Source organism: Ictidomys tridecemlineatus, chromosome X, assembly GCF_052094955.1.
Source record: "Ictidomys tridecemlineatus isolate mIctTri1 chromosome X, mIctTri1.hap1, whole genome shotgun sequence".
In the NCBI taxonomy this organism is placed as follows: domain Eukaryota; kingdom Metazoa; phylum Chordata; class Mammalia; order Rodentia; family Sciuridae; genus Ictidomys; species Ictidomys tridecemlineatus.
In genome coordinates, this window is record NC_135493.1 from 68529118 (window position 1) to 68543316 (window position 14199).

At 39.5% G+C, this 14199-nt stretch overlaps 1 protein-coding gene and 1 long non-coding RNA gene across 2 annotated transcripts in view; both read left to right on the forward strand.

The window, feature by feature from the left end:
• LOC120889005 (uncharacterized) overlaps positions 1 to 14199 on the forward strand; it is a 410936-nt gene that overhangs the window by 218654 nt on the left and 178083 nt on the right. The window lies entirely within an intron of this gene.
• LOC101954672 (protein shisa-3) lies at positions 122 to 3971 on the forward strand. The gene is made up of 2 exons (XM_005335223.3): positions 122 to 624; positions 3460 to 3971. Exons 1-2 carry the CDS (start codon positions 324 to 326, stop codon positions 3897 to 3899), a joined length of 741 nt encoding a protein of 246 aa, XP_005335280.2. The 5' UTR covers positions 122 to 323; the 3' UTR covers positions 3900 to 3971.

Consider the following 14199-nt stretch of genomic DNA (forward strand, 5'->3'; position numbering starts at 1 on the left):
CCTAGAAATTCTCACATAAACCCATACACAACCCACTAGCCTGCACTGATAGGAAAATAATAGCAAAACAGTCAGGAAAGGGAGGGAGGAGGGAGGGAAGGCAGTGGGCAGAAACCCAGCCTCTGAGTTTCCGGCTAGAGGCAGCAGGTGGCTGCAGGGGTGGGGGTGAATCACAGCAGAGAGCAAAATGAATATCTTAGGCCTCTCAGGAAGGAGCCACCTGAGACTTCCCTGAGCTTTAACAAGAAAAACACAAGCTGTAGCTAGTGTGGCAGGGCAGTATTGGGAGACCAAACACACGTGTCTGGGAAGGATAATACACCATGGGGAGGCCTCAGTGGTCAGGCATGGGGCTGCTACTTGGAGCCAGTGTCCTGTTGCTGGCTATGCTCAGAAGTGCTAAGTCTCAAGGAGAGTTCTGTCACCACTGGATGGACAGCACAGGGCTATTGCATGGAGGCTTCCTATGCCCGGAGGGATATGATAAACCCACTGCTACCTTCTGCTGTGGAACCTGTTCTCTACGCTATTGCTGTGCTACCCTTACAGCTCGACTGGATCAGGGACAGTGTCCAGAGGACATTACCTGGGACCCCAAAGAGGCTATGCTCCCACCTCCAGAAGGTAATCTCAGGGCCAAGGGGTGGTAGGGGGAATTGAAACTGGTAGGGAACGAGATGTTCCCTTTCTGCTGGGTTCACATATCTGTATCAGAGGAATTCAAGGTATATAACATGGTGGATTGAGAATCAAATGATCTGTATTGGAATCTTGAGAAAACTGGAGTCTACTACATCCTAATTGCATGACTTTAGGTCAAGTCTTTGCTTCTAGAACCTGCTTCCTCATGAACTTGATGTTTTCATCAGTTTGGGAGGAAATATAAGGGATCAGATAATTCCTATGAAATACAAGAGACCTTTTATACCTGAGTGAAGTGGGCTTCAGGGTGGTCATGAATCCAGCAATACAACCTTGGCCTACATGGGGAAATCAGACTCTAGAATCATTTGCTTCATAATTTGCTTTCAAATTTCAGTGCTTGTCAGGAAAAGCTTTAGAAAACTTCCACAGTTCATACTCACCTGCCCTATTTGGGAAGGCTTAGACTCCTTGGTTAGGGGAAAGTGTTATTTATGAAATTCCCCTCAGTCACTATGGCACCTTACTGATTGGTCTCAGATAGGTGGGACAGATAATGTGACTCATTTGTTTATTCAATGAATACTTATTTAGTATCTACACTATGCCAGCAAGCAGAGACCTGATGTTGAAAAATTTTGCCCTTGTCTCTTTTCCCCTCAAGAATCTGTCAGGGAAGGGAGGGTTGTGAGAATTATAACAGGAACAAGACATGGGAGAAAAGGGTTGCCTGGCACTTCTGCCTTTAAAACAATTTTTAGGATAACATTTCTTGATTGGATGACACTGTGGAGCTCCTGAACCTACCCTGGGGTCCCCTCCCTGCTGTACACACTCCTATTTGTCCTGCCAGCTCCAAAATAGCTTGGAAATCTTAAGATGAATGCAAAGCATTTTTTTCCAGTCCCGAACCCCACGGCTGCCTTGGAAGCTCAGCATTTTGGGGGGCCTAGAATGGCGTTAATCAGGTAAATTAACTACACAGGGAAGCACCACGGGGCTCAGTGTTAGATTTCTTCCAACCCATAATGTCCTCTGTTTACTGGTTTCACCGTACAAGTCCCCAGATCTTAGGGCTTATAGCAACCAAGAATATTAAAGTTCAGAAGGCCCAGGAGTAACTGGACCACAAACAACTGTGTCCTTGTATAAAACAAGTCTAGGGTTGGGGATGTGGCTCAAGCGGTAGCAGGCTCGCCTGGCATGAGCCTCTCCCGGGTTCGATCCTCAGCACCACAAACAAAGATGTTGTGTCTGCCGAGAACTAAAAAATAAATATTAAAATTCTCCCTCTCTCTCCCTCTCTCACTCTCTCTTTAAAAAATAAAAATAAATAAAACAAGTCTAAAAACCCTGCCTTGCTGGATGGGTGAGGATTGAAGGAGACAATAGGCATTATACCTAGTGCATTCATATTTTAAATATATATGATAAGGCCTCTTTTGTCTACTTGTGTTCCTGAGAGTCTACCACAAACTTCCTGCTGAGCTGAGCTCTGTAAAGCTCAGGTATATGGGCTTTAGAGACCTAGAGATCCTTTCCAACTTTGAGCCTCATCCCTGGAGAACTCATTATCTGTTACAGGAAATGATACCCCCAAATCTTAGTTGCTACACAATTTCTTAGAACAAAGTGAGTTATAAGTTAATATATAAGACTACCACACATACCTCCACATAGTGGTTTTAAATAAATATCTCTGAGTGTCAGAAGTTCCATACTCTAAAACGAAATAAGCCCTTGTCCCTTCCAGATACTCAGTAAGTTTCAGAATTTTGATCTCACTCTATTTATTACAACCCCCATTTTTCTAGACCAGAGTCCTCATTTGCTAAGTATGTTCTTTGTCTTGGCAGTCCATTCTAGCCACTTCTTGATTTTCATTGCTTTTCTCAAGACCTCCAACTGTCCAATTACATATCTCTTGAACATGTTATTTGAAGGTTCAGTCAGCACAATTTTTATGCAATAAAATAACCTTTTATTTTCATTTTATTTAAAGGAAAAGATCAAAATCTAGATAGATTGAGAAAAACAATGTAATGAAAAATTGGGTTATTATATTTAGATGACCTGAAATTTTGCTCTGTCCTTCATGGAAAACTTGCTCTCCTTTTTCTCTCTTTGTCATTATTCTTAGAAAAGAAAACCTCATCTCAAGTATTCCACTTTAAAGTTTACAAATGTTTCACATGCCTTAGCTCCTTCCATTTAGACAAAGCTATGAAGTAGATGTTATCCAAATTTTATTAACAAAACATCTGCAACCTAGAGATTTTAAATGGTTTGTCTATAGGTCCACATCATTTATTAGTAATTTAGCCAATAAGTAAGCCCCAGGTCTTGTAGCTACTAATTTCAAACATTCTTTCCACTTAACATATTGTCTTTCAAAGGAGGTACTACTGCCTTTTGTTATGTGATATCCTTCCTAAGAAAGGCTGTGCACAGTGTTTTCTCTTTAGGGAAGCAATACAAATTCCTTCAGTAGATGACACCTCTTTTTGCATCTTTGCCTGGATGATAACTGGTAAACCATAATTTACTGGTCCATAAATATCATTTGGAATACTTTCTCCTAAACATACTTATTACCTCATGCCTATCTATGCCAAAATTCATTTCTCTTGACTCACAAGGCCTTCTGTGGACTTGACTTCTTTCCTGGAGAAATTTGGCACAAGCTCTGGAAGAAAGGTGTTTGCATTAGTACATGCTCTGGGTATTGGCAAAGTTATGTCTTCCCTCTCCTGTACAGGTGGCAATAGTCCCAGAGACCTGTAACTACCAATTTTTTCTTTCTTCTCTTCATCCTAGGATCCATCTACCTGCCTTTAGTCATTGTGAGTGGCACCTTTGTCACTTTCATCCTATTGGGAATCCTCGCTGGTGTTGCTTGCTTCCGTTGCCTTCGGTCTCAGAGAAGAGATGAACTTTGCACTGCACCTCAAAACCCTGAAGTTACTGTGCTGAGCTCTACTCCCACTCACAGGAGAAACATCTTAGGAAGCCCACTGCTCCGCCCCAAACCTGATGCTGGTCCAGCCCTCCCTTTCACCACCCAAGAATACCCAGAGAGTACCATCCGTATCATCCCCAAGACAGTCACAAGGCCTTTTCACTGGCCCCTGCTTGAGTCTTCCCAGATACCATCTCTAACTACAAGTACAGCTATTGTTCTACCACCTTCTCCCTTACTGAGTGGCACAATTTCTTATGGACCAGCCTCTGGTCCACATTCCACAGGCACTACTTGAGAACCCCTTGCTGTATTCAGAGGCTCATTGTTTATCGAATAATCAAGGAAATCCAAAACAAATCTCAAATCAGTCCTGGACCTTGAAGTTGATTTTCTGTTTTCTAAAAACTTAGCTTGCCTTTCAGACGGACAAGTGTCTTCTGTCTGTTTTTTTTTTTTTTTTAAATAGAATCACTCTATGGCTGCTGCCATTGCTTTTTCATAAAGACACGGGACTTCACTTAGAAACAGTATAATTTAGCTGATAATTTGGGCAAATTATTTCTACAGTGGGAATGTTCTCATAAGTTTCCATGTGATCTTAAGGTTTCTAAATGCATTAAAAGTGTTTATATGCTAAGGGAAATGGGTAAGAAGAGGATTTCATTTGTTCTGATTAGTGTTCACTGCAGTGTTAGCCATTTAAGCTTTCATCTGGAGCCCTGCCTCCAACAAGACAGATGAGGGAGTTTAAGGATTCAGCTCACTCTGGGAGCAATGGAACTTTAACTGTCAGTATTAAATGCATGCATATATGCATATATATCTTATTTTTCAGACCAATATTGAAGGGAGAACTCTAAAGACAGCTAGAGGTCAATGGTGACTGTACCTGCATTTCACAAGACAAAGCAAGATTTCTATAACAGGACTGTAGGCTGTGAATTTTAAAAGCGGTGGGAAAGGATTCATTGTCCTTTCCTTAAGAGATAAAGCCTTCTGGTACTAATAGATGGTCTGACCTCTGAAATATAATTAATACAAAATACTTTGCCAGAGGTAAATACAAAGATCTTCCCCAGAGTAATCTAAATGGTTTAATATTCAAGTGTTTTTTACAATTGCTAATGAACAACTCCCTCAAGCACCAATCAGATGGAGAGAGTTATTTATAATTAACTCAGGAATATATTCTTCTTACCCTGAAACCACTGAAGCCTGGATTGGTGACCTCAGGGACCCCAGAGTGATTACTGGTTTAGTATGGATCAAATTTTTAGAATAATTAGAAAGGTTGCTAAAGAGGTTGAATTTATAGGAAATAAAACTAATGTTCTTCTCATTCGCATTTCATGCTTATTTGCATACCACCAGTGTGGAGCTGCTGTCAATATTCATAAATTCTCATTATCCCTTGCTTGTGGTTGACTTAACTATCAGCTTTCTTTGTGATTTTTGCAAGTCACTTCCTCCCTCTGGGCCTTAGTTTCTCCTCTAGTCAAAAGAGGAAGATGGATGATGATCCTTTCTAGCTTCATCTATGAAAGTGTTTAATCCCAAATGCATGCTAGAAATCACTGACAAACATTTTTTTTGTGTGTGTGTGGGGAGTACTGGGGTTTGAACTCAGGGGCACTCGACCACTGAGCCATATCCCCAGCCCTATTTTGTATTTTATTTTGAGGCAGGGTCTCACTTTTGCTAAGGCTGGCTTTGAACTTGCAATCCTCCTGTCTCAGCCTCCTGAGATGCTGGGATCACAGATGTTAGCTGTTAGCATCTTATGCCTGGCTTACTGGCAAACTTGAAAAAATACAGAGGGAGACTAATGCAGACTGAGTAAATCAGAGTGGTTAAGACTATATTTGGATTTTCTTTAAAATTCTTTATATGATGTAATGTGCAGTTTGGGCTGAGAGTCTTAGGCTAGATCTGATCTGTCTTAGATACAGTTTTGAGGCAAATGTATTCATTTCCTATAGCTTCTATAATTACTATAAAATCAGTTACTTAAAAATGAAGCAAACTTATTATCTGATAGTTTTGGAGGTCAGAGTTCAAAATTAGATTTACTGGACTGTACTGAAGGTGTCATCATGGCTGATCTGTCCTGGACCATCTGGTGTGGAGGATTCCATTTATTTGTGTTTTGTAGCTTCTAGTGGTTGGTTACCTGTATCCATTAGCTTATAAGCCCTTCCTCCATCTTTAAGTGCATCATTTCAGTCTCCACTTCTGTCATCACTTCAGTTTCTTTTCTTATTCTGACTATGCCTATCTCCCATTTATAAGGTCTGGGATTGCATCAGGCCTACCCATAGATCCCAATTTCAAGAGCTTTAATTTAATCAGATCTGAAAACTCTCTTTGACACATAAGGTAATAGAGTCACAAATACTAAAGATAAGGAAATGAGGTCATTATCTGGCCTATCATAGTAATCTTTCATTTTTCATGTTTCAACTGTATATAGAGTGATTTAAGTACCAGATTAAAAAGAAAGGTATGATTGTAGTGGGCATTTTCTTGGTATAAGAGGAACAGAAAATAGAGTGCAATGAAAAAATACCTTGTTATTATGTAATGCCTCACTTTCATATTCATTACATTCTTTGATCCTTTGAGTCAGCATGGGAGATTGGTGGCATTACCTGAGGTTGGGTTGAATTAAAAAAAAACTGTCCAAAATGACAAGGGTAAGACTTGATGTAGGGTTGCCAGATGTAACATATTAAGTGCAGAGGCTACATTAAATCTGAATTTCAGATAAGCTAAACCTATACAGGTATATTCCATGTAGTATTTGTAACATACTCCAAAAGCATCCAATGTTTATTAGAAATTAAAGCTGTATATTCCAGATTTTATTTGGCAGGTTTACCTTTGTGTGCTCACTCCATTATAACTCCAATTTTCTCTTATTCCATAATCCCATACTTCTGCTACTACTATCATTTTCAGTGACACTTTTAAAATTATCTTGTTTAGTTTTACAGTTACAGTTACAATTCATGAAGCTGTTAAACATACTATTTACTTTGATTCTCAAAATAAGTATCCTCTCCCACCAGAGACAGAGTAGGTATTATGAATTCCCATTTCATAAACAGTCATCAAACACAAGGAAGATCACTGACTTGCCCATAGTTACCTGAACTCTCGATCTTTTGCTTTTTCTACATTCTCCTAGATTTGTCCCCCTATGGCATTCCACACTTATCTACAAGTCCTCAGGTTTTTCTGATTTTTCTAGCTTCTTGAATTCATCCCTTGAGCACTTCATTCTGACCTCAATTGATGTTGCTGCCATGTCTGCAAGATAAGTCCTTTCTGACCCTAACAGTTGGATTCCCAAGCCTAGGTTGCTCTTATCATGTAACCTCTTCCTATAAGCTTTAGATCTCAGTGTGATAATCCAGCCTTGTTGATCCTAGAATCAAGTTGCTTTACCTCTCAGTCATGGAGACAGGGAAGTGATATGCCTGAGAAATGACTTAATTCATTCATTCATCTACGCAGCCTGTCTTGTTCCAAAAGAGAATTTGAGGAGTTGAGTGAAGTAAATTCTTAAGAATCAAAGGAAGAGAAGTTGGAAGACAGAACCAAATCCCTGAGAATGGTCCCCAGCATTGCTATTGCTTCTGCACAATATCCTCTGTATAGGCTATAAAGATATTTGCCACATGGACTAGGCAGGCTAGAGAACAGAGTTAATATATCCCTTCTTTTATAGATAAAGAAACTGAGTCCAAGTGAGGAAAACAGTCATAATGTTTGAGGAACAGAGTTGGAGCAGGATCTCAGAGTTTCCTAACCTCCAGTTAATTTTATTTTCTACTGTACATAATGAGAAACTTTTTTATTTTGTTTAATAATCCCTTGCTTGAATATTAGTCTTGACAATCTAAAGATACTTTGTTTTCATTATCTTAGTCTTATTTATAGAATGTGAAAGGCTACTGTTTAGTCAGAGGCTAGAATTTAGTTGATCAGGAGATTCAGGACCTAGGTACATTCTGAACTGTGCCTTCTCATGAGTTCAAACTGAAAACAGTTCAGTGATCCCCTCCCTCCTTTCCCATCTGACTTCCATATCACTAACTCCCACCCCACCCAACCCATCTGAGAATAAAACTGGAGATTGAGTTGGTAGTATTAGTCAATCATTGCCTGGGGTATTTTTATACTGAGATACCTCCCTCCTTTACATATATCTGTCCTAATGTAAGGAGCAGAATTTAGCCAAGTGGACTGGATCACTGGACACTATGATACTGAAGTACTTAAGAATGAAGTTTCTTGATTTTGGTCTCATACTTCTCTATCCCAGGGGCTTTTACTGGAATCTCTGCTAATGATGTGTGGTGCTGAGGATTGAACCCAGGGCCTCACACATGCTAGGCGAGCGCTCTACCACTGAAACACAATCCCAGCCCCTCCAGCACTATTTTTAATAGCAACAAACAAATAACAACCAAAAAATAAAAAATAACAACAGTAAGCACACACTTCGGTTCCTAGGAACACTTAAGAATGTTTATGACAAGTATTACAGATTATGGGACATCATCTTTATGTATAAAGGATGGCAGTATTTATTAACTGGCTAATATATGACTGCAAAATGAAAAAATAAGTGTTCAGTGAGTCCTCAAAATAGACTGATACAAAAAGAGATGGGGATAATTAACCCCCTTTGTAGACCATTATAGTTAGAAATATATTTAGAAATTATCCAATCACCTTTCCATTACCCATTTTATAAAATGGGAAATAGGCATAAAAAGAACAATGACATACCCCTAATCATAATTGACAGCAAGTGCCAGAGCTAGGACTATAAGCTTTTGAATACTAAATTAACATTTTACCTACAGTATCACATCACTTCACAAATTCCCAGAGAAGGAAAGTATCAGGCCCAGAGTCACACAGTTCAGCAGTGCTAAAGAGAGGAGTAAATGCAAAGTTTTCTGCTTTATAGGCCATGATCTTTCTAGTCTCTGGAAGAATAATAGCAGCAATCATAAGAGTAGAAATGCTAATTGTGCAATTGGTCAAGGGACTAGCTCAGTGACAGAGTGATTGCCTAGCATGTTTGAGGCTCTGGTTTTGATCCCTAGTGCCACAAAACAAATAACAACAATAATAACCTAGATATTATTTACAGAGTGCTTACTACATGCCAGGCATTTGGCTAAGTACTTTACATATATTATCTCTTTTAATTTTTCAACATTTTGTAAATGAAGATATCAAGATTCTAAAAGGCTAGTTTGACTGAAGCATATACACATCTAAATCCAAAATCTTTTTTGTTCGTTTGTTTGTTTTGTTACCAGGGATCAAACTCAGAGGCACTCAACCACTGAATCCAAAATCTGCTTTTTTGTTTGTTTTGTTTGTTTGTTTTGTTACCAGGGATTGAACCCAGAGGTACTCAACCACTGAGCCACATCCTCAGCCCTTTTTGTATTTTATTTAGAGACAGGGTCTTGCTGAGTTGCTTAGGGCCTCATTAAGTTACTGAGGCTGACTTTGAACACAAGATCCTACTGCCTCAGTCTCCTGAGCCACTGGGATTGCAGGCATGTGCCACCATGCCCAGCCAAGAATCTGTGTTTTTTAACCCCTATACCATATTCCTTTTCAACAGAGATGGCGCAAATCAAGTCAGAGGTAGTTCTAAAGGATTCTGAAGAAAATGTCTAGATTTGCAGAATAAAGCTTCTGTACTAACTTCTTTGGGTCAATATAAATATAAAACATTTTTCTTTATGAGAGTTTGGAAAATATAAAAAAGTATACAAAAATAAATACTAGTCAACAGAATCCTACCACCCAGACTTAATATCTCAGTGTTTTTTTTCCCACTCTTCTGATAAAATTAATTTTTGGATGACACAAATTCTGATTCAAATGAACTCTGTGTTCAAATATAGATTCTTTGAACTACAAGTATCTTCTCCAAAATATTTCAAAGGGTTGGTCAGTATTCAAGCTGCCCTTATATGCTACAAGTTTGTGTGGAAGTCCTTATATATTGCTACCCTTAAACATTGGTTTCATTAAACATTCCTAACCTTAAACATTGCTATCATTAAACATTGGTTTATCAACTGTAACCAATCTTATGACCTAAGTCAACGTTTTTCAATGTATATTCCATTGAATCACAGTCTTCTAAGATACTCTTGGGGAAAGAAGTTCTATGGTTGAATCATATTGGTAAGTGCTGTATACTAGACTCATTGAGATTCACAATGCTTAAAGTTCTTCAGTTATTCTGTTTAGGCAGAATTTTTCAAAGTTTGTTTCGTTCTGGAACTCTTTTTCTATGATCACCTATTGGTATATAGTAGTATTTGGAAAAGACTGATCTAGTTAGGCTGTCCAACCATCCAGTTCGACTGGGACTGAGGAAGTTCCCAGGAAGTGAGACTTTCACTTTAAAGCCATGAAAGTCCTGGACAAACAGGGATGAATGTATCAACACAGATCCAATATAAACTTTTTTCCTCCAATTTCCCAAATAAAAATTACAATCTAGAAATGGAAAAATGATTTTAAACAAATATCCCATGGTCAAAGCTGGAATTAAAATCCACAGCTTATGGGTCCCAAGGCAATAATGTGACTATACTATGCTAGACTAAAAGTTTTAGAAGATGAAAAGAAAAAAATCTGATGAACTTATTCATGAATATTTTTTTAGAGATAGCCTGCTAATTCTAAGTCAGGCCTTAAGATCTACTTAGTTGAATATTCCCATCATTATCCTTTTACTAGATGATGTCTGGCAGAAGGAAAATGGAGTTGCTTGTGCCCCAAGTATGAAACTTATATAATGTTGGGTGTAGCCAGTCTCTCCTTTAGGATCTTTCCCCGAAACTTGACTGGTCAAGCTTGGCAAAGAGTCAGGAGTTTTAAGTCTGAACAAAGTGAGTTTGCAAATAAGCATTATGATGAAATCTATAAGACTAGAGAAAGGAAATAATTCATCTAACTGGAAAGCTCTAAGAATAAAGTTTAACACATAGGGAAGACTGAGTCTTTCATACATCTATAAAAAAATTCACATAGGAAAGACATGCATGCTGGGACATGAGAAATTTGGATGGTGATTGTGGACACCCACTCACTGATGTGAAGAATCAGTAGGGTAGAATGAGACCAAAACCTGAAGACAGTGGCCTATTTACTAAAAACTGTCCTGTAAGGAAGAGTCACTTAATATATGGTATAAATGGGTCTCCATTATCTCAATACTTGTTTTGGAAGCAGTAGTTCTCTCCATATACAATTAGAGAGGTAGAACACATCAGTAAGGAGTCAATCCAGCAAATTTTAGGCTAGTCATAAATAGATCAATCTATCTTTAGCAATGTTCTATCTAAGGATCAGAGAATTGAGGCAGGGCTGAGACCTTGGAGAATGGATGCTGCCAGTAACTGGCAAGGTATCAAGACAGAGGTTCAAGTTAAGCACCAGTTTTAGGAAAGAGAGGAATACTAGGCAATGCATCTGGTCAGCAGTAAGGAATGGAAGCCCTGGGGAGAAACTCAGTCATGTTTGATTTTTTTCTGAAAAGGAGCCAAGGGAAATCTGGCAGGAATACCAGTTAGAGGGCTAATACTAGGGAATGGCTCTCAGTGATCTGTGTGGAGTAGTTATTTGATAGGACCAAGAACAGGAAGAGCCAAAGGTAAATGTCTTAGGGAATTCTAAAAGTCAAAACCAGGAAAGCCAAAATCAGTTTCTGTGTCAAATTTAAGAGACAACTTATGGTTTAGAATAGGAATATCAAGCCAAAAATGTTGAGCTGTAGCAAGATGGGGAAGGGAAAGGGTGGAACAAAGTGAGAAGGTCCAAGAGAATTGGTTCATAATTAGGTCAACCCCATTTAAGCAAGTTAGATTAGTTTATATGAGTTCTGTAAATGGGGCAGCTGAGAGAAGCCTCAGCATGTGGGGCTCTAAAAGATTGCTACTGTGAGAAAAAGAGAATAAGGGCTGAATAAAAAAGGTCATGGATTACATAAGTCACATATAGGAGCAAGGAAAAATTGGAGGAACACTATTATCAAAAATAGTGGTTTCTATGCATTTTGAGTAAAGATGTTTCATTTCAATATCAATTGTTATGCTTGGTGTGCTGATACATGTTTGTAATCCCAGTGGATCAAGAGGCTGAGGCAGGAGGATTGGAAGTTCAAAACCAGCCTCAGCATTTTAACAAGACCCTGTCTTAAATTTAAAAATAAAAAAAAATCTCTAGTCTTTAACACTTGATATATTAATTAGCATTGTCACTCTTATAAAATATTAAAATGGTACAATTCTATGAGTAAGAAATAGCCAATGGAAAAATTAGAGATTGTTTAAATACTAAAAATAAGGCACTCTACTGGAACATCCTAATTTTGGATTAAGCTTATAAAGACTCTTTTGTATTTTGAAGGTTTGATAGTGTCTACCACGAGGCCTGCGCAATGGTTTCATTAATGAGGTTCTAGGAATAAAGTTAGTTAGAAGAGATCGAAATAAAACACACAGACTCAGTTACCTTATTTCTATTGCTAGGTCCGAGATGGCTCTCCTCTCTGGTTCGCTCCTCTAGCTGCCCAGCAGGGCAGCAGGGATTACTCAGGGCTAGCAGGAGAGACAGAGAGTGAGCACCCGGGGACTAACCTTTTATTGGGGAACAAGAGATTCAGGGGAGAATTCCATCCAATGAAGGTTGAGGGGGGGCTGCACTCCAAGGTCAGGGTCAGTGATTGGGTCCCCGGGGTCAGTGGTCAGGCACACCCCCACACGAATGGGCTCTCTCATCAGGAAAGGGCCAGGAAAGCTTCGACATAGACAAAGCGCCTCAGGCCCTTAATGGGAGCCACCCAATCACGTGTTAGAATGGCTTCCCACAATAGTGGATGAAACAATGAGTTCCAATTTAATTATGTCTACTTATGCCAATGTTTGCCAGAGGTAATGATGGATATACTTCCACATAATTCTTTCACAAAACCATACAACAATAACTTGTTGATACATTTTGGATCATAAAGAGGCATCTCTGAAAATCTGATAAAAGGTCTTTCTACTTAGAGAAATCAACACACACACACACACACACACACACACACACACACACACACATATATATATAAGCATGCAGACCATTTTATGGTGCTTTACATTCTCCTGAATCCTACAATGGCCCAACAGATAGATGATCTTGGCTAGCTAATCCTGGTTACCTGAATGAGAACTTATGCACTGGATGAAAACATTTGGTTACAGGTTTGTACATTGGTCACTAATTCATCTTAGGTTGTTACCAAGGAGGTGCTGTGGTTCATTGCTGAGGGCCATTACCAAGTAGGAATGACGCATCGAAATTTCCTTGCCAAGCGTACCCCATGCTGCTTAGAGGACATTTATGGGACATTGCATGCATGCTTTAATGAGGTGACCTTGCTCAAGGACCTAGGCAGATCCGGGTTTAGAGCTGATCAGGTTTGAGGAAGTAACCGGCTCCTTGAGTTTAAGGCGTTGCCAGTTTAAGATAATGGGTTTTAGGGAAGTTGGAAGTTGAAGATTATTGCTGGGATTAGGGTGTTCCTGCTGCTTGTTCCCGTTGAGTTCTCGTGAGATTGAAATGGGATTTGGAGAGAGCCTCGTGGAGTAGGTGGTTTGTGCGGGAGACAGCAGAACGTGTTTGCCCCTGGACCTGTGTGGAGGCGGTGTGAGAGCTGGAATAAAGAATTGCTGTTTGAACCTACAAAGCTGTGAGTGCCTCGTGATTCTGGTGCCAAGCCGAGACATTGGCCTTGGCATTTTGGTGGCCCGTACGGGGACGTCTGAATTTGGAGGTGAGTAAAATAGCTCGCCCCTGAGGGAAGGCGAGAGAATGGGTGACCATTTCAAAAAACAATGTGTTCTTGTTTTGATTTATTTCGTTTTTGTTTCAAGCTGCCTATCCCTAGAAATTTCTCAGGCAAACTGGGAAAAATGGTTGGCTCAAGGTTTGAAGTTTGTTAGCCCCGAGAAAGAGAAAATTGATACAGTGAATTTTTATTCAGTTTTTGTTTCATTCAGTTGTGGTTTTGTTTTGTGTTATCTTATTGGGTTGCGTTATCTTTATAGAAGATTAGAAATTATTAAAAAAGAAGCCGAAAAAGTGTTAAGTAAATTGTTAGAGATTCAGACCATGGAGGAAGACATTTTAGGTCAAGCAAAAGAGAAGGTCTCTCGAGCTAGTCAGAGAAAGGGAGAAAATTTAAAGGAAAAGGGGTTATTAGGAAAAAGGCCACAACCAGAGGCTGTCACTAACTCCGTTTTACCAGAGGGTGTAATTCAACCAACAGCCCCACCGATGGAGACAGCTGAGTGGCCCTCAAACCCCGTAGTTGATAGATGGGATCCTGAGACAGGACCTCAAAGATTAGCATGCCCTGTATTTGAACAGGCAGGAGGGCGGCGAATTCACCGTATTTTAGAATTTAACACAGTGAAGCAGTTAAAGGAGGCTGTAACAACCTATGGTCCTCAAGCCCCCTTCACGGTAAGCATGGTGGAGTCCATTACTAACTTGGACAT

What these genes read in the sequence shown, in the direction of transcription:
- LOC101954672 (XM_005335223.3), top strand. Translation starts at nt 324, where the DNA reads ATGGGGAGGCCTCAGTGGTCAGGCATGGGGCTGCTACTTGGAGCCAGT. An exon ending in TATGCTCCCACCTCCAGAAG is followed by an intron (nt 625 to 3,459) that starts GTAATCTCAGGG and finishes TCTTCATCCTAG; the next exon opens with GATCCATCTACCTGCCTTTA.